Source organism: Rhinopithecus roxellana, chromosome 14, assembly GCF_007565055.1.
Source record: "Rhinopithecus roxellana isolate Shanxi Qingling chromosome 14, ASM756505v1, whole genome shotgun sequence".
Classification (NCBI taxonomy): Eukaryota; Metazoa; Chordata; class Mammalia; order Primates; family Cercopithecidae; genus Rhinopithecus; species Rhinopithecus roxellana.
Window position 1 is genome coordinate 127084669 of NC_044562.1, and position 25355 is coordinate 127110023.

Consider the following 25355-nt stretch of genomic DNA (forward strand, 5'->3'; position numbering starts at 1 on the left):
TTTGCCAAGCAGCTGACCACTTAGTTCTCAAGAAGCAACCATCTCTTTCATGTGCCTTCTGAGGAAGTATTCAGAGGGGAAATATCAAATGTCTTTCCCTTGGACTCTCCCAGTGAATGAAGTATTTGTTTATGTTAACTTTCTAGCTGAACCAGCAGCTGGTGCTGACTTCCCATCTCCATAGATGAAACATTTGAAGATTGATCCAGCTCTCCCATAACACTAATTCCTCCCACTACGATTGCATGAAAGCTTCTATCATTGATAGTTTTCCTAATGAGTTTAAACAGAGAGTCTTCAAAGCTGGGGCATTTTTCCCAAGTGAAAATGAAACGAAGCATGAAAACAAAACATACCATTCTCTTTGAACTTTGAAAAGGTAATCTGCCTCCCTTACTCCTGAAACAAAAATTCTGAATCTACAGCCTTTGAAAGAGTGTGTACCCTCCCTCCCTCCCTCCCTCCCTCCCTCCCTCCCTCCCTTCCTTCCTTCCTTCCTTCCTTCCTTCCTTCCTTCCTTGACCAACTTAGGTTCTAATGTCCAAACTAAGCAAAGGTTTGTTAGCACACTGTGCAAAAGGACTCAACACCTCAACCCCTATTTTTCACTTGTCCAGTGGAAAGTGTGTTTTGCTCCCTTAGGGGAGAGAACCCCTATGTTCTAGGTTCTTCACATTTGGTAACTTGAAAGAGGTTACTTAATATCCCAGGCGCTTAGCCTCCCCCCTTGTAAAATGTAGAAACAGGCTGCCTGTTTTCTTGCGAGATACAGCAAGAGAATGAGAAATAGTCAGTATAACCATCTTCAAGGAACCAGTGCTAGACATGGAAACCTGCCTTGGATGCTCACCAGGAGCTGCCCATTCACTATCCATACCTGCCTCTGAAGGGTGGCCCAGATATTGTAGTACAGATTACTTTGTACACTTTCTATATTTCTCAGAATGAGGGAGTCCTTGAATTCAGCCTTTAGTTTCTAAGAGTAGTATCCTCATAGTTAATTTAGAACGTTCACAGAGAGATAATATCCCCACTTGATAGTTGATGAATCTAAGACACAGAAAGGTTGAGCAATTTGCTCAAGATCACACAGCCAGTGGGACAGGAATTCAAGTACCTTTCACTTCTCCAGGTTTTTTTTTTTCCACTGTAGTGCCATTTTCTATGTTTTCCCTCTTTTTTTGTATTTTTAACAATAATTTCATTGAAATATAATTCACCCTTTAAAGTATCCCATTATGTGATTTTTCGTGTATTCATAGAGACATGTAACTGTCACCACTAGTTCAAGAACATTTCATCACCCCCAAAAAACTGTATTAGTAGTCACCCCTCATTTTCCCCTTTTCCCAGGCCCTGGGAACCAGTAATCTACTTTCTGCTTGTACGGATTTGCCTATGCTGGACATTTCCTGTAAGTGAAATCTCATACTGTGTGGCCTTTTGTGGCTGGCTGCTTTTGCTTAGGATCATGTTTTATGGCTCATCCGTACCACTTCCCACTTTTATTTTGTGTTTTTTTTTTTTTTTTAATTCCATGGGTAGATGTGTCCTTCCTCTTGCTGGGGCAGATACCTACCTTATGGAATGGGATAGAATGAGATGGAATGGGATGCAGCATGGCTGTGAATCTAAGAACTCCACTGGCCAATGAGCCAATTTACTGAATTAAAGTAACAACATGTGCCAGGAGCAAGCCATTCCAGTGAGCTTTTGGCAAAGGACTTGGTGTTCATCCAACATCTGCTTGGTGCCATGCACTGGCCTGTCCATTCTTGCCCATCTATTACATAATTCATCTGTTTTCCCTTGAGGAGATCTTGAATTAGTTTCTTTTGACCACAAGAATCATCAGGCACATGGATAGGCCTGATTCCCCTGTTGGTGGTCCCAAATGCCCAGCTCCACATCTGGCCTCACCCTTAGGCCACAGCCCTCAAGAGTCCCACACGTCTATGACTAGAAGATACCCTAATCTCTCTGGTCCACACTTTTCACTTTACAGAGGAGTACACTGTGGTACAATAAGGAGTTTGCTTTCCCAGGGAACTTAAGCATCTTGATAGGTCCATTTCTCTCTCTTCCCTTGAGAACGCTTGAGGGTAAAGCAGGTTGAGAGAGGTTCTGGAGAAAGGTTTTGGTGAAGGAGATCAGATGCTGGCATGGTTTGGTCATCCACAATGAATATCATGTCTATGCACGAGTCTAGCTTTCGTCCCCGAAACCAAATCATTTGATTGCAGCCTTTGTGTGGGCAGAACTCCTTACTCATTTAACTGTGGGACATACCTTTTCTTCTCTGGTAAGTTTTTCTAGAAGACTAAGCTCGATTCTTCCTTGCTTTGTAGTTTTCGTGGTAGTAGAAGTGACTATATTTCAGGGAGCTGGAGCAAAGTTGCTGGTAGAAGACAATGTGTTTCCTACCTTTGGAACACCAAAAGAGGCCATACCTGTAACGTAGGATTTTCAATCGCATCTGGAATGAATCAGCCACCAAATAAAAGAACTATGAGATGTGCCATTAATTCTTTATAGAATTTGACTTGTGGCTACATTGTGATTCAGAAACTGTTTTCGCAGGCCAGAGCTATAGGGCATGTTCTCTTATTAATAAATTGCTTCCAATCTTCTGATTGCTTCTAACACTACAAAGCAAAGCAGGAGATGGACTGAATTAAGTGTTTTAGATAAGGTGAAACCATAGAGAGTTTGTAATAAATTGCTTTTTTAAAAGGATGCGTTTAAATAGAACAGGGCAGCGATGACTCAAGCTGTTGATTTCAAGGGGTTTACGACTTTGCAAACCATGAGCAGGATCAGATGCAAACATGATAAAGTGTTGCATTATTTTAAGGAAGTTGTGATACTTGGTCCAGTGCATTTCATTTCTCACTGGACATGGACAATAGCTTTTTATGTTTTTCTTTTTACTTGGACTTCGTGAGTGCAGTGGAATGACTGGAGACAGTTCCGGAGGCGGGTGGCGTCAGTCACACAGCTCTCAGCCTGCCGTGGTCCGTGCATGCTGCACACGGGTTGAATATGAATGTGCAGAGCAGTTTGCGATGCCCTCCATGGAGGCTTCTTCAAAGAGCATCAGCAGAAGCAGGTATATTAAGTGACTCTGGGCAACGGGATTTATGCACTATTTTATTGCTTATGCAAAATCTAGCAAACCGCTTGGGTCTCCAGTAACTTCAGAGAACCTGTTCAGAAATAGCTAGAGCCTAGCGGGTTGACTAGTTTGTCACCCAGTGAAGACGTCCAAAGTGGGAGTGCAAAGGGGTCTCATCTCCAAAGCCAGCTCAAGATTCTCTCAAGTGTGCCTTCAGAGGGAAAGGCAGCCAATAGGCCAGAGCTGCACCTGGAGGCTGATGAGTTAACATTCTCTGAGAGGCAGGACAACTTTCCACTCAGCCTGTCGCTGACTCTTACAAGGGAAAGAGAGATAAAGCAGTCAGGAGACATTCTGCATAAGAGTGGGTTAAGATCCAGAAACAATTTCATCTTTGTTCAGTGTTCTCCAGCTAGCAGCTCAGTTTGCCTGGCACCACATCCTCGCTATTTTAGAGTGTATTTTCCTAATCAAATTGAACTACAGCTTCATTCACAGATTTCATTTCTTTGTACAAGATCCTGAAAGGATGCTGTTGGCTCTCTCTTGCCCTCTCTCTCTTTTTCTCTCTCTACATCACCTTCCCTCTGTCTTACATAGACACACACACTCACTGGTATGGAGACATGCAATAACTATTTGCTGACTGTGTATATTGAAGAAACAAGTTTCAAGCTAAAATAGATAGATTTATCACCACTTCAAAATATTATAGCAGAAATGAAGGAGCTTAAAAGTTTTAGCATAAGAGGAAAAGTAGAATAAAGACAGGTTGAATATAACTTTTACTTTTTAGTTAAACTAGAAATAGCTGACTAATGCCTGTTAGTGATAGTTGTAATTTAAGGAACCACTCTGAAATGTAATCCACCCTTGGTTTTATAGTTCTTTTTGTCAGCTTGCATTTAAGGCTGACCTGGCTTTGCTTTGAATAGGAGTGTTTTCAGGAAACACACACACACACCTCGACAACACCAGCTTATATGGTGGTCGAGGAAGCTGGGGGACCCAGTTATAAGCTGGCCAGTCCTCAGCTGGAACTCTGCTACCCTGGGAATTCAGCCTTGGTCATCAGCTCCCTTGGGAAGAAAGAAAATTCCCCCACATAGTTTTATGCCCCCTAGTCCTCTCCCACACAGAAGACGCAAGTTACAAATACAGGTATGTTCCATAAGAAACAGGCAGTTAGACTTTCAGCTGGGGGATGTACTTCTAAACCATTCAGTTTGGCCAAATTAAACCACAAAGGGAAGCAAACAAACTTTGTTTGTACTCTCCTGCTGTCTGCTTTGCCCTTACACTCTTTCACTGGGCTCTAAGAATTCAACTAATTGCTTGTATTCTTGCCCCCTTTGTTGAATATTATTAATATCACTGTCATATTGACAAAACCTGGCATCATCCTCAGGTGGAAGGCCAAAACAGCTATGGCTGCAACAGCTCCTAGGCATCAAGAAGCATTTTCCCTGCCTTCATTAGTCTCTGGGGCAACACTTCCCAACAGAATTTACCAGCTGTTCCTGCTGCCCCAGTCCTTTCTGTTCTTGCCTCCACCCTAGACCTTGCTTCCTGTATCACGTAAGAATGTTCTCGGCTGTAAGTAGCAGGGACATAAACCATAAAGACATTTCTTGTTTATGTAACAAAATAGTCTACATAGGTGATCTTGGGGTTGCTCCCACAGCCCAGTGATGCCATCAAAAACCCAAGCTTTCTGCATTTTTCTCCTTACTTCCCTAAGCACATTGGCTGTTTGTCCTCGGGTTTCTTGCCTCTTGATCACAAGATGACCACTATATTCAGGTTCAAAGGAAGGGATAGCACCAAAGACCTTGTGTCTTAAGCTTTGCCTTTTAATGAGAACACAAAAGCGTTTCCAAAGTCCCCCCCACCCCCCCCCCAAATTCTCTGTACCTTTCACGGATCAGATCACTGTCTCATGGCCGCTAGTAGCTATAAGGGTAGTGACTGAGTGGTCAACTGTGATTGTCTGCCAGATCACCTTTTGAGAAGTCCATGCACAAGATTGGAAAAATTCAATGCAGTGCCTCCAGGGACCCCTGGAAAAAGGACAGGGGTAATTTTCTTTCCTCAAAGTCACCATTATTTTACCTAAATTGAACACTGAAATGTATAGTCAAAGGACGTTCATGCTGGATCACTGTCGCCCTTTGGAAGAAAAGAAACACATATGCTAACAAATGTTGTCCTGAACTTGAACACAAGATGTACATGACATTCTAGAATTCTGGTTCACTGAATGCTGAGGTACAAATGTATAATTAAATTTTAGTGTGAGGACATCGTGTTCATGGTGACAAATATAAGGGTGCTTTGGGTTAAGTGCTTAGATGTTCTCAGTTCCTTCCATCTGGAAGTCGTTATGCCACCAAGGACTCTGTCTTCCCTACGTTTGGGTGAATTTGTATGCAAGAAACTGATTAGGAACCTTCGGACCCCACTGTGTTAATCTTACCATTTGAGAACAATAATCAGAAGGACATCAAGGTTAAAAATGCAACAGCACAGCTTCATAAATCATTGAAGGGCACTGTTAATACTGAGATAATAAGTCATAAATATCTGTTCCCTCAATCCCCCATGGCAAACTGGAAAACAAAGACACCAGCTGAGGGAAAGCAAGTGACTGCGCAGAAACCTTCCTGCCTCAGAAAGTTATAAATGAGCAAAGAAATCCAAGTCTAATGCAAGACTAAAGTAAAAACAACAATTGGCATCATACATTATGGGTTGGTTGTTCGCTTGCTATAATTAAGTTGACATCAGTGGTTAACAGCCTCGAAAATTAAACTCACCAAAAATCTTTGAAAAGGGTAATCAGAGTCCTCTGAATAATGAACTTAATACATCCCTGTTACAAGGAAAACAAATGTGTTCTTGGGTTATCTTGTTTCATGTCTATTTCATTGTTGACATGGCTGTTGTTTTAACAAACACATTTATTTTTACCCTTAGGGATCACTGGAGCCCCTTAATATTATTCTCAATTGTCAGCTCTACCAGCTAGGCCAAGATGGGCTCAACATCAGTATGGATACGCAGTGTGGAACTTGGCACTTGCTTTCTTTTTCCCTTTTTAAAATGAGTTGTTAGCATTCTTGTTTGGTTCCTGTGGCCATCTGCAACTCAAATGGAGGGGGCTTTTTTGGTCTTTAAAATATTCACATTCATGGCAAAGCAAAAGTACTTAAGAACCAGAGCACAAAATTCTCCAGAAAAGAACTACCTTCTTGATCATCTCTCTTTATTCCTGATAAACGGTGCCCATCATGGCAGCAATGAGGCAAATGTATAGATAAACCTCTACTTCCCAAGTCGTTTCCATTAGAATGCAGAGAATGTCAAAATTTCTCACACAGTGTTCTTTCAGAGAAAAAAAAATACTTGGATGCAAATCGAAGATCTTTTTTCTTGCAGTTTCTTTGAGCTCAGTGAAAATGCTTGTAGTTCATTCCAATTACCCGTTCCCCAAGCAGTTTTCTTTGAGGAACTGTTCCTGGTCCTGCATAGAATACTTATTGTGATGTTATCGTCGCTATAGTGCAGTAAGTGTTGGTTATTTTTCCAGTAGGGAAAGATGAGTCTCACTCCCAAACAGGCATTCACACAAGTAGCAGTTTGCTGGAAAAGTTCGACCTTAAAGCTACATTGCATAACATGGGTAAAAAGTAATGGACTATTAAAGGCTCTGTTTAGAAATTTCTGTCTTTGTACTAACAAAAAAGAGCAGAGGCAAAGGAAACTATTGGAAAAGATAAATGCATAGTGGTCCACAGAGAGAAAAGAACTGACCCCCCTGCCTCTGTTTTTACGATCATTGGGGCAGAGGTTAAAGTGAAAAAACTGCAAAAATAATTTATTTTAAAAGCATACTTGTAGCAAGTCATTTGTAATAGAACTGTAGCTTCAAACTCTCTGATTGCCGAAAGTTGTATGTACATCTGTAGGGGAGTGGAGAGGGGGGTGACAGATCTCCTTTTGGTCTCAATACAACTAAGAGGCTCAACACCTCTAGCAGAAAAAAATGTTAAATGATGATCGCTTATGATCCTCAAGGTCCAGGGGCTGTTTATAGGAGAAGATTAGTTTAGAAAATGCTTCTCGGCCGGGCACGGTGGCTCACGCCTATAACCCCAGCACTTTGGGTGGCTGAGGCGGGTGGATCACGAGGTCGGGAGATCGTGACCATCATGGTTAACACTGTGAAACCCCTTCTCTGCTAAAAACACAAAAAATTACTCAGGTGTGGTGGCAGGTGCCTGTAGTCCCAGCTACTCAGGAGGCTGAGGCAAGAGAATGGCGTGAACCCAGGAGGCAGAGCTTGTAGTAAGCGGAGATGGCTCCAGCCTGGGCAAAAGAGCAAGACTGTCACAAAAATATAAAATAAAATAAAATAAAATGTTTCTCAACCCCCCAGAGAATCATGGCTTTAGAATTTTTAGAATTAAGTTCTAGGACACCGCAAACTGGGACAAATGGCATCTACTGGGGTCTAATGAGTGCCCAATGGTTCTCAACCTTCTTTCTCACCCAGATTCTAAGCAAATTAAGAAATAAAACAAGGAACAAGGCAGATGAGGCCTGAAATATCACCATTGTTACTGAGAAAGGCGAAGTTGGAGGGAATAACTTGGGGACGGAGGTCAAATGAGCTTTCAAATTGGCATCTCTAAATCAGCTGGTTGACCCAGCCACAGACAAGGCCAGATATGGGTAGTTTCTTGCCCTGAGAAGCAGGGCAGAATACCTGTTTGCTATGAGTCACTCACTTTCAAGAAGGAACAGGAAAGGGATAAGCAGCGTGTGCCCAGTCTGTTCTTTCCAGATTTACCCATCAGACATGTCACTCTACCTCCCTTAGGGCAGAGAGAATTAAAAAGGGAGAGAGAGGCCGGCCGGGATCGGTAGCTCACACCTGTAATCCCAGCATGTTGGGAGACAGAGGCAGGCGGATCATGAGGTCAGGAGATGGAGACCATCCCAGCTAACACGGCGAAACCCCGTCTCTAGTAAAAATACAAAAAAATTAGCCGGGCGTGGTGGCAGGCGCCTGTAGCCCCAGCTACTTGGGAGGCTGAGGCAGGAGAATCACTTGAACCTGGGAGGTGGAGGTTCCAGTGAGCCGAGATTGTGCCACTGCACTCCAGCCTGGGCGACAGAGTGAGACTCTGTCTCATAAATAAATAAATTAAATAAATGAATAAAAAGGGAAAGAAGCCAGGAGTCACACTAATTGAGTTCCTTTTACATGGATGGACCTTGAGACTGAAGAAAAAACATTCCTTCAATAATGTTCTCTTCCCATCACAATGAAAACCAGTCATCTCAGGAGCCTCCAAGCCCTTTGAGGCAAGAGTTAAGCAGTTAATAGCATGGATGGTTGGGGCTATGTCTGTCACCTACACACAGACTATACACTCACCCTATTACTCATCAGCATGAGAGTGGCCAAGCGTATTTCATTGTGTTTGTTGGGGGTATGTGTAGCACAGAAAGAACATGTAGATTTTTCCCACATTCATACCAATTTTTTTGTTTTTTGTTTTTTGTTTTTGAGACAGGGTCCCACTCTGTCACCCAGGCTGGAGTGCAGTGGAACAATTTCAGCACACTGCAACCCCTGCCTCCCAGGCTCAAATAATCATCCCACTTAAGCCTCCCAGGTAGCTGGGACCACAGGCAAGTGCCACCACACCCAGCTCATACCAATGTCTTTTTAAGAAGTATTGTATGTGGAAATAAATTGAGACTTGTAGAAAAGCTGCAAAAATAGTACAGTTTCTGCATATCCTTCCCCCATCTTTGGCTAGTGTTAACAACCTGCATAACCATAGTACGATGATCAAGGCTAGGAAATTAACATTGGCGTAGTACTGTCAATGAAACCATGCTTTGTTTTGAGATTCCCACAGTTTTGCCTTTTTTTGTTCCAAGATCCTATCTGCGATCCCACATTGCATTTCATTGTCATGTCTCCTTCTCCTCTAACCTCTGACAGTGCATCGTTCTTTCCATGTCTTTTGTGATCTTGACACTTTTGAAGAGGACTGGTCTGGATTTTTGTACACTGTCCCTCAGTTTGGGATTGCTGTTTTCTCATGATCGAATAGAGGTTTTGCGTTTTTGACAAGAATCCTCAGAAGGGATGCACCCTTCCCAGTGCACTGTAGCAAGGGGTGCATGCTGTCAATGTCTTACTACTGGTGATGTTAACTTTGATCACTTTTGATTCAGATAGTATCTGCTGTGTTTTTCCACTGTTTACTATGTTTTCCTTTGTAATTAATAAATAACTTGAGGAAGATACTTTGAAACTATTTAAATACACTGTTTCTCCTCCAACTTTGGTCAATAATTTCAGTGTCTGTTGGTGGATCTCTCCCATATCAGTTATTACCCTGGTGTTCTAATCTTAATTTCTATTTCCCTCATTCCTTCTGCATTTATTAACTGGAATCCTTCTGTAAGAAAAATCTGTGTCTTCTGCACATATTTACTTATTTATGTATGTCAGCATGAACTCATGGGTATTTACCTTATTGGAGGGGGTTACAATCCAATACTATCATTATTTGTTTTCTTGCTCAAAATGCTCCAGCTCTGTCCACTGGGAAGTTGGAAAGTCCAACCAAAAGCTCCAGCTTTATCCACTGGGTCATTGGTTCAAAAAGGCAAACTGAGGCTTACAGAAGTGAAGTGTATTATCCAATAAAGTGGCTCAGGGAGAATTCCAGTCTAGGTCTGTTAGACTCCAGGGTTCATGTGCTTTCTGCAGGGTAAGGAATTATTTCAGAATTAGAATGAAATATGGACATGAGCTTCTTTAGTTTCCTCCATCCCATTAAGTAGATGAGGATCTACTTAATGATAAGACCATTAAAGGAGAGGATCATGGCTTCTGGAAGCAGAGCTTGGTGAAAGAAGTTAGTAGAAGACCCTCATCTTTAAGCACATTTCTTTACATTCCAACATTGTCAGTCATTCTCCTCAGGTCATCTTCATGGTAAAGCTATTAACAATTTCAGTTCATTATTGAAACTTCCATTGCTTACTTTATGACCAAATATATGGATTTGCCAACTATGAATGGAATTTTTGAGCCTAAAGTGGTTGTTTCAACAGGTCAAGAAATAATATATCAAAGGAAGAACTTAGTAAGTGACATGGCCATTTCAATTCCTAGATTATCTCTTTGGCAATGAACATTTATTTGAAAATGGTATTTCTAAAAGCAACAAAATCAGTGATAATTTTTTCTTCTCATTGTCAAGTATTATGTTTTTAAGAAGATGTATAAACCCATAACATTTCTGAAACTACAGCTAGAAAATTATGATTAAGCCCAGAGAGGGAAAAAGTTACCACATCAGCATTGATCCTCTGCACCAAAAGGCTCCTCTGCTTCTTAAAAGCAGAAAATAAGAGAACGATGGAGCCCAAGCAACACTCTAGACCTACCGTGGTTAAAATGAGGACATCACAGGAAATAAGACCTGCTGCAGCTTTCATTTTAGAGTCCCCGTTTACAAAAAACAGGTGGCTCTGGTTTATGTTGGAGGCACTCCTAAAGGCAGCCATGCTGACACAGAACCTCAATGCGGTGTGGAGAGGGGGTCCTGTGCAGGTTTCCCTACAGGGTTTTGGCTTTAAAGAGAACAGCACCTAAAACACCTAAATGCTAGTTTTACTCAGCGGGCCTGTATCCTGCCCGCACTGGAAACAGCCCTCAGGTAGTGGCTCCAGCTTCGCCTCTCTTTTCCTGTTTTTCCCTCAAACTGAGCTGTGTCCCCTGCTAGAATGTAGCCCCTCTCTCCATTACTGTGGATTCCAAGCCAACTGCAGGGTTGGGTCTGCTATGAAGGGCAGGCTTTCTGTAGAGACAGTTTTTGTTTTGTTTTGAGGCAGTCTTGCTCTGTTGCCCAGGCTGGAATGCATTGGCATGATTATGGCTCACCTACAACCTCTGTCTCCCAGCTTCAAGCTATTCTCCTGCCTCAGCCTCCTGAGTAGCTGGAAACATAGGGGGCCACCACCACACCCAGCTGATTTTCGTATTTTCAGTAGAGACAGGGTTTCATCATGTTGGCCAGGCTGGTCTCAAATTCCTGACCTCATGATCTGCCCACCTCGGCCTCCCAAGTGCAGGGATTATAAGCGTGAGCCACCGCGCCCAGCTGAGACAGTTCCATTTTAATACATTTTAAAATATGGAGATAAGAGTCTACAAATCCTATAAAACTAGCAAAGGCCTTTGATAGAGTAGCCTTGACACACGTGGAACTTAGAGACCCTTTTTGATATTCTTCCAAAAGCAAATGTTCTGAACTGTGGTGGCTTTTCTCGTGTAACTGCAGAGGAAAGATTGGGTGGAAAGGATCGATTTCATAATGTGAAGGTGATCAGATTTTGATAGAAGAGAGGTCAGCAAGCTACAGCCCTGGGCCAGATGTGGCCCACTGTCTGTGCTGTGATTGAGTTGTGTCCACAGTTCGTGGATTGCAGTCCTAATCCCCAATGCAGTGGTATTTGGAGATGGGGCCTTGGGAGATAATTAAGGTTAGATGAGGTCATGAGAACAAGGCCTTAGCCTGATGGGAACAGGGTCTTTATAAAATAGGGAGATTCACCTGGAGAGAGGTGAGGCGCTCGCTCTCTGTACACACACAGAGGAAAGGCCATGTGAGGACACCGAGAGAAGGGGTCACCCACAAGCTAGGAAGAGAGCCTTCACCAGAAACCAAATTTCCTGGAACCTCGATTTTTAACTTGCAGTCTCCCGAACCATGAAAAAATTCATTTCTGTTGTTTAAGCCACACAGTCTGTGGTATTTTGGTATGCCAGCCTATGCAGACTAATGAAGTGTATTTCTGTAAATAAAGTTTTAGTATTTATTATTATTATTATTATTTAGTATTTATTATTATTATTATTTAGTATTTTATATATTTAGTATTATTATTATTATTATTTAGTATTTATTATTTATTATTTAGTATGTATTTCTGTAAATAAAGTTTTAGTGCAACAGCCACACCCATTTGTTTATGTACATGGCTGCTTCTATGATACAGTATCAAACTCCAGATACTGGATTCTGACAGAGCCTTTGGCCTGCAAAGACCAAAATCTTTGCTGTCTAGCCCTTCACAGAAAAAATGTGCCCATCCTTGGAACAGAAATGTACTGTATACACTATAGGTTTTGAACATGAAAAGCCACCCCAGTGGGATATTAAAGGGCCAAAGGGAGGAACCGTCTTAGTGTGCAGTAGTCCAACTAGCAATGTCACCTGCAGGAGTGTCCTGGACTTCTCACCTGGTCACCCCACCTATGAGCTCAATCGTGTACAACAAACAGATATGCCCTTGACAGTTGAGTCCTTGGATGGCAGGTACATAGGGGAAGCCTGTCCTCTAAGGGGGCTGATAGAACAGGTCAGTTTTGACAATGGGGTTAGAAAGGAAATGAGCATGAAGACGACAGAGCCTGGGAAGCAATGAAGAGGAAACGGACTCATCTCTCCCTCTTCTTAGCAGTGGATCCTCAGAGGGTGTTCGGAGGCTTCCCCAAGTCCCAACCACAGAATGGGAGCCAGGTTGTAATGTATAATGAAATCTTTGCTGTTAGAAAAAATACTTCTCCTTGGATAAATTAAAACTTGCAGTTAAAACGTGGATGTGCTCTCTCCCTCCCCAGTGCGATAAGTTGGAAGTTTAGGCGACCAGTGTTAGATCCACCTATAGGTGCTTCCAGGAATCTGTATATTTAAGGAATGCCCAGGTAATTCTTCTGCAAGGAATGAATGCCTGGAAAGCACCCCTTGAGCTTTCTTCCCTGGTGGGGTTCTAACACTGCGCCTACCTGGGGCCTGGGTGCACCTTCACCAAGGGACTGCCTTTAGTGAAGTAAGTGGCAAAGAACTTTGATGAAGAAGCCTTGTTTCCAAAAGGATGGCACCGCATCAGTGATTCAGTACACTAAAGAGTTTTTGTACCTGTCTGCCACCAGACAGGTCAACCTTCAGGCTTCTGGGTCAGGATGCTGGCCCAGGAACCACGTTCTAACTCTCAGTAATGTGGAATTCCAAAGCTGAGACCACTGCTGCGCCAGACTTACCTCTAGCAAGGTTGTTGCAGGTGTTTTTTATTCGGCCCACTCAAGCTGTGGTGACCCAGCTGTGTGTTAGGAACAAGCAGAAAGGGCTGTGGATTCAAACAGAGAAAACACCATCTTTCTTCTTTCCCCCGTGTAATCAATAATTCAGCCCTCTAAAGCAAGCCAGATGCCTGATGAAGAGCTTGCTGCAAGGAAGAATACGGGCCATTCAGAATCCACATCAACTTCTATAACTTCTTTCTTCCTCCCTCCTTCTGCCTCACCTCCTGGCTTGCCTCTGGTCTTCTTCCACCTGAATGCAAAACTAATGCATCTGCTAAGAAGTGGCCCAAATGTAGTCCAAGAGGAACAAGGACAGAGTGTTTAAAGCTGTGGGGGAAAGCGGAGTCAGTAATTTTAAATGTCAGCAAATCAGTCTTTATTGACATTACCATCCCCTCTGAATTAAGTGACAGGGTGTATGTGAATTCAATCACAACTACTTGTATGAATGAAGGGCATGAGTCAGAAAATGCTCCATCAACCAACAACCCACATCATGGATCTGGTTCACTTGCTAGAGGCTTCATATAATTCATAGCTTTAAAAATATGTGTGTGTATATGTGTATATATATGTGTGTGTTTTATATATATACACACACATACATATTTCACTTCACATTGTCAAATTGATCTTAAATGGTATGGAAACAATCATCTGAAGTTTTTCTATGACATTTATTAAATTATTAAATATAATGGACATTTGCTGAGCATTTACCAAGTTCCAAGCATTATTCTAAGTGTTAGGGATACAAAGACTTTCTAGTGACTGATATTTGGGGAATTACTAACAGCAGAGTTTAGACAATGGGAAAATAGCAGAGTTTTGACAACAATCTGAACTAAGAATTTCCTTCATGAAACTTCTCTAGTAATAGTTAAGGTACCATCTTGTGTGTGGACAAAGCTCCTAAAAGCCAATCCAGTCAAAATATGTATCATTTACGACATGGAAAGTCATTTTCAGCAAAATAATTAGAAGGAGCATGACATGTGAAAACAGAAATCTTAAAGTCTTAAATCCGAGTCTACAATCACCTTCTTTAAAAAAAATTATGAAATTATCATTGCAGTTAACTCTTGGGAAAGGTAAGAGTACAAAACTGAGATTGTTGTAAAACAATTACAACAGTTGATGAAATTCTAGTTCTTAGACTGATGGAGGATTTACAAGTGTTCCTTTTATGACTGTGCTTCATAACTCACATATATGTTATCAAATAATACATAACAAAAGAACCCCCCCCCCGGGGCTTTACTCCTATTAGTCCATTTAACATGGAAGGATCATTTCTAATGTCTGTAAAACAGGGAGAACACACAATGGCGCTGAAGTATTTTTGTGGCATCAATTTGGATACATTTCAATCCAAATTTATATTTAATTCCAATGCATAGGGTACAGAGGATCCAGTCTATTTTTCCTTATTTCCATATCTACCTTTTCAACAGAACTCCTGAGAGTGTAAATTCCTTTATAGTCTGATTTCTTGGGTCCCAGGGAATAGGTACAATGGCTACAGTGGAATGAACTGCCTGGGAAGGAACCTCAGTATTTTATTTATCCTTTCCTTCATTCCTTGGCATGCCCATCATTCACATCCAAATAAATAAGGCAGATTAATACGAATGACTTCCTCAGGGAGAACAATTTGTGGTGTTTTTAAAGCAAGCATGCATAGCCACCCATCTCAATCCAAGAGCCCCCAGGAGGCCATCACCTCTCTAAAGACTTAAAGAGGATTAAAGTTTTAAACGCTGGGTGGCTTGATTAATTTGGTGATAGTGGGTGGTGTGTTCCACGGGCACACTCCTGGTCTGTGGATTAGAGCCGTGAGAAATGACTTGGCCTTGGCAGGACACATCTCTGCCCCTGCAGGGAGGAGCGGCTGGGAGCTGGTCCAAGCTGGGATTATCCGAGCCACGTTTGATGGACAGCCTTTCATCCACCAGTGGAGCCTTCTAGCTCTGGGTCTGCATCTGTGTTAACTAAGATCAGAGCCTCTCACAGTTCCGCCTTTGTCAACCAAGGCCTAGAGGTGAATTGTAGCTTTATGTAACCTCTGTTACCCAGGCGACACCAGCCTAGGGATAAAGTCCTACTCAAAACCAGTCAGAAAAGCACCTCCGGATCTCCTTCAAATAACCCGCTTTCCTTCTGTCGTCTTCTCCTTTTCCTCCCTTCATTTACTCATTGATTCCTTTGGTAAATACTTGTGTCGTTATGTGCCAGGCACTGTTCTGATTGCTGGAGCTTACATTCTATTAATAAAGACACATTAGTAAAATATGTAGTGTATTAGAAGCGATTAAGAGAAAAATCATGCAGGGAAGAAAGGCAGGAAGCATCTCTCAGCTTTTTGGGGAAGTCTGCAAATGGTGTCCCTCCCCTGTTCTTGGTCATGACCTTCTCCTACCCTAACCCGGCAGTGGTGGTTTCTGAGGCCAGCCATGAGGGTTCAGGGAAACCGGGCCCATGTCCAGCTAGAACCCAGCCATCCCTTACTGCCCATGTTGCTGCTGCAGTTGTGCTGAACCATGGTGTTCTTTGCCAAACCCATCTCATGTTTCAGAGATGTGTCATCGTGTTGTGGACCCCTGTCAAACAATTAAAAGTGGTTCCTGACTACCGCCCAGCCCTAAAGGGACCACACTGTTTGGTGCATTGCCTCTGGACCTCCTGCCGTGGTATGACTTAGAGATGGCAACTCACACACTTAGGTGTGTGCACAGACATCCCCCTGCAGACACAGCACTGGAGCACGTATTGTATTGCTTTGTGGTTTCTTTCTTAAATGGTATACTTAACTATCATTCTGGAGCTGTCATTGATCAGAATAGAGCTCTGTACTTTTCTTTAACTGCTGCTTACCATGTATAGTATAAATGTACCTTTTTCCTATTAAGGATGTGAAAGTGTGTTTTGGTTTGAAGGTACATGGCGAGGAATGGTACTGTTGGATTTGTACATTTTGAATTATGGATCCTTCTGACTGCCCTTATGCCAGTCTCTGCTCCCACCAGCAGTCCATGACAAGGCCCTTGTTTTACTCACAGCTCCTCCTCCCTCAGGCTCAGACCTGATCTCATGGGGTCTGGGTTAAAGGAAAAACAGAGAGAACCACAGGCACAAGTACCCCTGCCCTGTGACCCTGAGACTTGGGCTTTGGGGCAGCTCCTGGTGGCTCTTTTCTTCAGAGTGTCATTCCCTAGAGCCCTCTGGTGGACACAGCTAGGAAGGAACTTGTACTACACTGAGAAAGAAGCCATTTGAGGATGGTTCATTGGGGGTGTTTATTTACATCATTTTAAAAATGATACTTTACTCTCATGGTTCTGATTTTAAATGGTAAGAAAGGGTCAAAAGTTTTTTCCCACTCCTCTCCTGTGGCCACGTAGAATCTCACACCAGAGACAACCAATATTATCTTTTTTGTGTATTCTTCCATAAATTTTTATGCATATGCATGCAAAATGTGTTTAATTTTTATTTTCTGCAATGGATGCATGTTATAGCATGGTAGGCAGTGTAGTATAATGGTTAAGAGTATAGATTATAGGCCGGGCGCGGTGGGTCAAGCCTGTAATCCCAGTACTTTGGGAGGCTGAGACGGGCGGATCACGAAGTCAAGAGATCGAGACCATCCTGGCTAACGCGGTGAAACCCCATCTCTATTAAAAAATACCAAAAAAACTAGCTGGGCGAGGTGGCGGGCGCCTGTAGTCCCAGCTACTCGGGAGGCTGAGGCAGGAGAATGGCGTAAACCCGGGAGGCGGAGCTTGTAGTGAGCTGAGATCCGGCCACTGCACTCCAGCCGGAGCGACAGAGCGAGACTCCGTCTCAAAAAAAAAAAAAAAAAAAAAAAAAAAGAGATTATAAATCCAGATCTCCTGGGCTTAAATCCCAGCTCCACTACATATTACCTGAATGGCCCCTAAGCAAATTACATGCCCTATTTTTGCCTCAGTTTCCCCACTTGCAAAATGAGGATTACTGCTACAATTACTACAAAGATTAAATGAGTTAATATTCAGAAAGCTCTTAAAACTGCATCTGAAGCATAGTAAGAAACAAACTCTTAAAAAAAAAAAAAAAAAGGGGAGAGAAAAGGAAGGAAGGAACTGTCCAGACATACTTTGCTTTGTTTTAAACTCGGTATCTTCTTCTGTGGCTTTGTGGAATTGCATTGTGCAGATAAGACACTGGAAGTTTACCAGTTCCCTGGTGATGGATAGAGTGATGGTCTATACTTTTGCCATGACACTATACTTTCCCATGAATAACCTTGTGTACATTTTGTATGTGTGTGAATATGTCTGTAGGATACATACATAAAAGTGGAATTGCCAGGTCACAGAGTACATGCATTTTCAATGTTGATAGCTATTGCCACTTTGTCTTCATGGAAATTATACCTATTTACTCTCCTAACCAACAATGTGGGAAAGGGCCTTTTTCTAAGACTCGTGAACACAGTGTTTATAATAAACTTTTAAATCTCTGCCCAAGTGATAAATAGTGCATGTCAGTGTAGTTTTAATTTGCATTCTTCTTATGATATGAGAAGGTATCTTTTCATGTGTTTCAAAGCTGTTTCTTTTTCTGTGAACTGTCTGTTCATTTGCTTTCTCTATTTTTCTAATGAGTTATTTATTCCTTACTGATTTATTATTTATTCCTTACAGATTTCTAGGACTCTTTTACATATTAAGGAAATCTGCTTTGTGATTGGAATTACAATTATTTTTTCAAATATTTCACTTGTTCTTTTATCCTACGTATAGGGATTTTATTAGGCAGAGTTTGTGTGTATATGTAATTAGGCAGAGTTTGTGTGTATATGTGCATGGTATAATTTTTCAGTATTTTCTGTAATGGCTTCTGGGTGTTGTGTCATAGAATAGCTTTTACAACTTACATAAAACTCCCAAGGTTCCGAAGTGTCGTTTAGTACTTTTATGGGTTTCTTTCCCCTCAACATTTAAATCTTAGATCTACCTGGAATGGATCCTAAGCATGTGAATGATGGAACTGTTCAGGAGTTCTAAGTCCTCATTGGGACCTCCCTGCCTGGCAGCATTCTTTATCTCCTTCCAGTGTGAGTCTTTATTCTCCCCCCCCCCCCCCCCTTCCTTGGTGCCTCCGAGTCTCTCCTGTGGCTTTCTTCACCAGTTGCATCAGTGCAGGCAGCCATTGTGTCTAAACCCCAGGGGCATTTTCTTAAAGCTACCTAGCAGCCTGTGTGGTATTCAATCACATGTTCCTTACAGGGCAGCTCTCAGCCTTCCCCAAAACCATTCCCGTTTGTCCCTGGACCTCCATTCCCATGCCAGCCTGCCCGCTGAAGTGCCTACAATGAACCTGGACAGTTTTTCTTCATCTGAAGCTGTGGGAGAGGTGGCTTATTTCCACTTCTTTGCAGACTGCAAACATCAGCCTTTCCAAATATCAGTCCCTCTGCCCCAGCCTCACCACTCAGCCCCATCCCACCTCTCTCAAAGGAGGCACCGTGTTATTTCCACCACATGAATTTTCATCAAAAGCATAAGTAAAATGCCTTTGTTTTCTGAAAGCCCTCTTTAATCTCAAATTTCCCAATTTCTATTAGCGCAACAACTCAACTCCTACATGCTTCCTCTACCACTGTCCAGTTCAGAACTAGCATACTTTTTCTTCTTGAATGTCTCCAAAGTCAGCTCCTCCATACCCCGACACCAGCCAGTTGCCTGTCACTCACCTTGATGCCTAGGTCCACATTTCCTTTCATCTGGTTAGAAACCTCTTTAATCACATCCAGTCTCACCCAAAGCATCTCTTGTGCTAGTTTCCAGACTTAGACCTTAAGCAAGGGAGGCTCATAGGAGCCCACAGCTACCCTGAGCCTCATGGCCCTCATGCCTAGAAGCCTGATGGCCCTTGGGCCTCCTCAGGGTGCCTGGCCTGGAGCGGCCATCCTGGCAATGGACACACCTATCTGACCTCAGCCTCTTGGAGCATCTAATAAATGCCTCTTTTCTTATGGAGCTGTCAACCTTCCCCTTCAGAAAAACTCATTGTGGTGCCCTCAGTTCATGAACCACCAACTTGAGAGCTTGTACCTCTCTCAGGCTTGAACCCAGGAGGCTGAACTTTCAGTGAGCAGAGATGGTGCCACTTATGAAGATAAATTGTTTCTGATTAATGACATATGAGGGTCTCAGCAGCTGTCAGGATTATGGCTCTGTTAGTCCATCTCTTCATAATGACATACACTATGTATCCAACTAACCTACCTCATCACTGATCCTTAACCTTGCAAAGTTCGCCTTAAAAATAAGCTCCCAGCCATGTCACTGAATAAAAATGCAAATTGCAGAGTAGCATATAGGATGTGACACTGTTAACAAATGTGTGCAAACACACGGGCTTTATTTCTCCGTGGGCATATATGTAAATGTACAGAAACCAGCCTGGAAGAAGGCATGCCACACTGATGACAGCATCTGTCTCCAGGGGAACACAGTGGAGGGCCTGAAACTGGCAGGGGTACTCAAGGGCCATTTTCACACTACTGACTTTTTTTAAAGAGAAAAATATATTCAGTAAATTTTTTTTTTAAGTTTAAAAATTCACTTAAAGAAAAAAACTTCATTGTAGAGGAAGTGGCCAATAAATGCCAGTTAGTGTTTTTCATACTTAGGAATAAAAAGAGTAGAATGATTTCCTAAAAAGGGCCATGGATGGCAAATGTTAGAGACTATGGGAAATCTATAAATGGGCAATGCCCTGAAGTGTATTCCTTAGAAATCAAACAGTGCCTCCCACACATAGATACAGGCATCCTCTGTACCTCGGCTTTATCTTGCCAGAGCAGCCACCTTCCAGGATTTTGTAATGGTCTTAGAAAAGCAGTCCCTATAAACATGCAGTTAGAGGGGGGAAAATGACATAAAATTGCATGTTTTAAGGTAAATCTAAAGTACTTCTTTACCTCCCGCTTGGAAGTTCTAGGCAGTTTCATTCTTCACTGTTTCTACAGCACCCAAAGTGGCAGTTCTCAAGGAGGAGGGAGCCAAAAAAACCACACCTGCAGGAAATGAGTGGGTAAGGAGACCCGGTTACTAGTAGGATGCTATATCCTTCCGCTGTGCAAGGCAGCAAACAGGATTAAGACCTGAATTCTCAGTCAGCTTTAGTATTAAATATTATCTGTCCAAAAAAAGTAATTCATTAATATAAAATAGCCACATATATGGCCGGGTGCAGTGGCTCACTACTGTAATCCAGCACTTTGGGAGGCCGAGGTGGGCAGATCACGAGGTCAGGAGATTGAGACCATCCTGGCTAACGCGGTGAAACCCCATCTCTACTAAAAAATACAAATTAGCCGGTGTGGTGGTGGGTGTCTGTAGTCCCAGCTACCCGGGAGGCTGAGGCAGGAGAATGGTGTGAACCTGGGAGGCGGAGTTTGCAGTGAGCCGAGGTGGTGCCACTGCATTACAGCCTGGGCAACAGAGCAAGACTGTTTTTGTTTTTTTTTTTTTATAAAACACATACATACCCACACAACAAGAGCTATCTTCAGAGTAAAGCCCCCTCCCCCTAAAATATCCCCACCATTTTTGTGGTTAATTGGTAATCCAATTTGCTGCTATACAGTAACACAGTCTTGATAGCATGGAGCCAGAATGCTGGCTTCAAATCCCAGCTGCTCCACTTCCTGTGACCTTGGGCAAGTTACTAAATCTCTCTGGCCCTGAGGCTTCGCATCTGTAAAATGGTAGTGATCATGATGGCCTCCCTCGTAGGGTTGCTTGGGGTAGTGAAGAAGCTGACACACTACAACCGTCTGAATAGTGCCTGGGAGACAGGAAAGCCCTTAAATAAGTTCAGCTAGTATTATTTGAATTGAGTAAACTTCCACCTTTAAGAAATCAAATGATTAAGACACCCTAATTTGATGACTGCAGCTTGACAGGCCACACATGCTCCTTGAGACAGCCCCCCCCCCCCCGCCCCAGTCATCTTGGGAAGCTCCTTTTTTCACCCAGCGTGTATCACTGAGTGCTAGCTGCGTGGTGCTGGCTTGGCAGATGGCCATGTGTCCTGAGGGCAGAGCGTCTGAGAATTAAGACTGTGAGGGACACACAGCCAGGTGCCCCTTCAGTAGGAATATATTTATTCCCCTTGGGGATTTGGTCTGTCTTCACAGAACTCCAGGATTTCATCAACACATAGTTGAGAGCCATCCCTCTGTGGCCGTTTATAAAGCAATAACAGAGATAAGATCTAGAAGCACTGCTTGTGGTCCTCACTGGCATGAGACAGTTTGAACCCAAAAAAAACGGTCTTGTACACAATGTGAACTCTGACTTATACAGACCTGCATTTTAATAGCTCTTTATTCACTGGTATTGGCATCTCAAATAGCTTTTGGAACAGTTTGGTTAAAACTAATGAAATAGTGCCTCTTTCACCATCTATCTTGTGTGTTTTGAGTATCAGTGAGACAATCCGAAGCACTTCCCTGGCCCTCACCAAGTCTCTGGGCTGGGGGAGGAGTAAGGAAGAGCCGTCCATTTGGATTTGGACAGAGAGGGACAGGTAGCCTTTTTGCCAGTGCACATTAACTCGGCTCCTTTGGGTCTGTGTTGCAGGGATCATGTACCGCAAATCCTGTGCATCATCAGCGGCTTGTCTCATCGCCTCTGCCGGGTACCAGTCCTTCTGCTCGCCAGGGAAACTGAACTCAGTGTGCATCAGCTGCTGCAACACCCCTCTTTGCAACGGGCCAAGGCCCAAGAAACGGGGAAGTTCTGCCTCGGCCCTCAGGCCAGGGCTCCCCACCACGATCCTGCTCCTCAAATTAGCCCTCTTCTCGGCACACTGCTGAAGCTGAAGGAGATGCCACCCCCTCCTGCATTGTTCTTCCAGCCCTCGCCCCCAACCCCCCACCTCCCTGAGTTTCTTCTGGGTGTCCTTTTATTCTGGGTAGGGAGCGGGAGTCCATGTTATTTGTTCCTGTGCAAATAATGAGGCAGTGTAAAGCATTCTGAATAAATTCAGTCTGGCTGAATTTTCAGTATGTACTTCAAGGAAGGAGGTGGAGTGAAAGTTCACCCCCATGTCTGTGTAACCAGAGTCAAGGCCATGCTGGCAGAGTCAGCCCTTAGAAGTCACGGAGGTGGGCATCTGCCTTTGCAAAGCCTCCAGTGTCCATTGCATCCCTGATGGGGGCATCGTTTGAGACTGCAGAGTGAGGGTGATGTTTTCTTGGGGGAGGAGGGCCGGTTCCCACTCAAGGCTCCCTCGCTTGGCATTCAAACTTCATGCTCTTGAAAACCATTCTCTGCAGCAGAATTGGCTGGTTTCGCGCCTGAGTTGGGCTCTAGTGACTCGAGACTCAATGGCTGGGACTGAGACTGGGGTTCGGCCTCACTCTGAAAAGTGCTTAAGAAAACCTTCTTAGTTCTCCTTGCAGAGGACTGGCGCCGAGACGCGACGAAGAGCAGTGGGCGCTGCACAAAGCGGGCGCTGTCCGTGGAGGAGTGTGCGTGGGCACGTAGGCGCTTCTCGTGGTTGGCGTGCTGCAGCGACAGGCGGCAGCACAGCACCTGCACGAACACCCGCCGAAACTGCTGCGAGGACACCGTGTACAGGAGCGGGTTGATGACCGAGCTGAGGTAGAAGAACGTGTCTGAGAAGGGGAGGAGGATCATGTACGCCCGGAAGTAGGACCTCGTCCAGTCATGCTTGGGTTTGGCTGCAGCCATGATCCTCCGAATCTGGTTGGGCATCCAGCATATGGCCAATGTCACAACAATCAGCCCTGGGCAGACACGAGCAGGAGGGAGAGACAGAAAAGAGAAAAATACAGCATGAGAACACAGTAAATAAATAAATAAAACCATAAAATATTTAGCCCCTCTGTTCTGTGCTTACTGGCCAGGAAATGGTACCAATTTTTTCAGTGTTGGACCTGACAGCTTTTGCCAGAAGCAAGAGAGAATTTAACACTGTTTCAAACCCGGGGGAGTTGACTGTGTTAAAGACCATTAAATGCTTTAGACAGTGTATTTATACCGGTTGATGTCTGTTAATTTTTTTAAAAATGTTTTCATTGGTGTTTGTGTATCCAGAAAGCATTTTATGCTATCCATAAATCTAGTTTTGTCTTTTTGTTTTAAAGAAAAAGATGTATACATGCAGTATAGCTGCATTAGATAAAGCAATATTTGTATTTTAAAGGATGTGCGCACAAAGAGGACCTAGTGATATTTTTTAAATCTAATGGAAGTAGTGTCCCTTTGGCAACAAAGCAGCATATTTAATAACACTGGTTTTGCATTCGGTTTCAGGGGAAGCAAAATCAGGAATAGCCTGTCACCAAGAATGTTTTCTGGACATATACATGCTAGGTATGCACACCTATAATCATGATGCTCATATCTGCAACAGCACATGTGTTTCTTTCAGACACTTTTAGATTCATCATCTCTTCCACCTTCATGTGGGGAAAAATAGTTATTCAGAGATGGCAAACATAAAACTTCCTTCAAGTTCAGCCAGTAACATGTTCCCTTCCTTTGCAGCTCTGAGCTGTGCTGTCAGCAGCCCAGAAGAAATCAGGCCTTAGAGAAGAGACCACTCAAAGGCCCCTTCTGTAGATCAAATGTTTACTGCGTGTACATTTGTTTGCATGTCCACATGTTTGTATTCCAACTTATGTAACCACCACTAGTTCTGCAATTCTGACAGCGATAAAGATGCTACACAGACCACAAACAACTGAAATCACAGGTTTCTTGAGAGTTTAGCTACAGTGACAAAAAAAAAAAATAAAAGAGAAAAAAGGAAGATCAGGGTATCTGCGGAGCATTTGCTCTCTTTTTGTAAGAAGCCCAGACACCCAGAATAAATTCCCCTGTAGAGAACTGCTATGTTAAAGCAGGATTTGCATTTTCAGAAATGCTTCCTTCCTCTATTTCAATCGTAGTAAGAAACACTTACTCACATTTTCAATCCTCTGATTTTCTAGGAAACCATAGGGAAGTGACAGTTGGCAATGAATGCTTCCTGCCTATGACCCATGGTAAATATTTTATTAATAAATGGGGGCCAGACATGGTGGTACATGCCTGATAGCTCAGCACTTTGGGAGGCCAAGGCAGAAGAATCACTTAAGCCTAGAAGTTTGAGACCCACCTAGGCAACATAGCAAGACCCCAGCTCTACAAAAAAAAAAAAAAAAAAAAAAAAATAGAAAAACTTAGCCAGGCATACACACCAGTACATACACACCTCTGGTCTCAGATACTTGTGGGGCTGAGGTGGGAGGATCACTTGAGCCCGGGAGGTCAAGGCTACAGTGAGACATGAATGTGCCACTGCACTCTAGCCTGGCTGACAGAGTAAAATTCTGTCTCGATAAGCCAATAAATGCTCCAGGAACAAACGGCCACGTTCACACATCCAGAATTGAGCCTCCTGTATGCACTGGCCTGGGTATTCCTTGCCTGCTGTTGGAGGGGACCCTAGCTGTGTTCAAATCCTCCACAAATCCATATGTGAGCAAGGAAAGCCTTGGAAACTCCTCCTTTGTTAATTTCCACAGGTTTCTCCTGTCAACTCCCAGTCTAAACTTTGAAATATAAACCAATTTGTTTATTTTTTTCTTTGAGTTTGCTATCCTGAGAACATACAGTAAATCTAAAACTAAAATAGGTGAGGTAACATATTGATCTGATGAAAAAATGGTGAAAAAAATACCACCTTAATTCAAGAGTTTATTCTGAATCACCTAGTTACAGGTGCTGGATAGGAACAACAACAACAAAACGTATTTCTGATTTTAAAAAATGGGTAAGAAATCAGGGATTTTTTTTCCCCACTTATTTGACGAGTACAGGTGCCCCCAGCCACCTGTGCTATTCCAAATTTATCTTAAGTTCCTGCTCCTTGTTTGCATCTCATCCAGCTCTGACTGAGAGGCTAATCTCATCAATTCTGAAGGAACTAGGGAAAAGACCATACCTGAGGAAGCCACATATTTTGACAAAGTTTGCATATTTTTTTTCC

At 43.1% G+C, this 25355-nt stretch overlaps 2 protein-coding genes across 3 annotated transcripts in view; one reads left to right on the forward strand and one right to left on the reverse strand.

Moving 5' to 3' along the window:
* Positions 1-23353, forward strand: part of LYPD1 (LY6/PLAUR domain containing 1) — a 31906-nt gene extending 8553 nt beyond the window's left edge. For both annotated transcript variants that reach the window (XM_010353566.2, XM_030916706.1), the window contains one exon: positions 21935-23353. In XM_010353566.2, the coding sequence (XP_010351868.1) occupies positions 21935-22170 (236 nt within the window). In that variant the 3' untranslated portion in view covers positions 22171-23353. The remainder of the gene's footprint in view (positions 1-21934) is intronic.
* Positions 21664-23347, reverse strand: LOC104654394 (G-protein coupled receptor 39). The gene has a single exon (XM_030916705.1). The coding sequence runs from the start codon at positions 23186-23188 to the stop codon at positions 22598-22600; it is 591 nt and encodes a 196-aa protein (XP_030772565.1). The 5' UTR covers positions 23189-23347; the 3' UTR covers positions 21664-22597.
* Positions 23354-25355: the final 2002 nt, after the last annotated feature.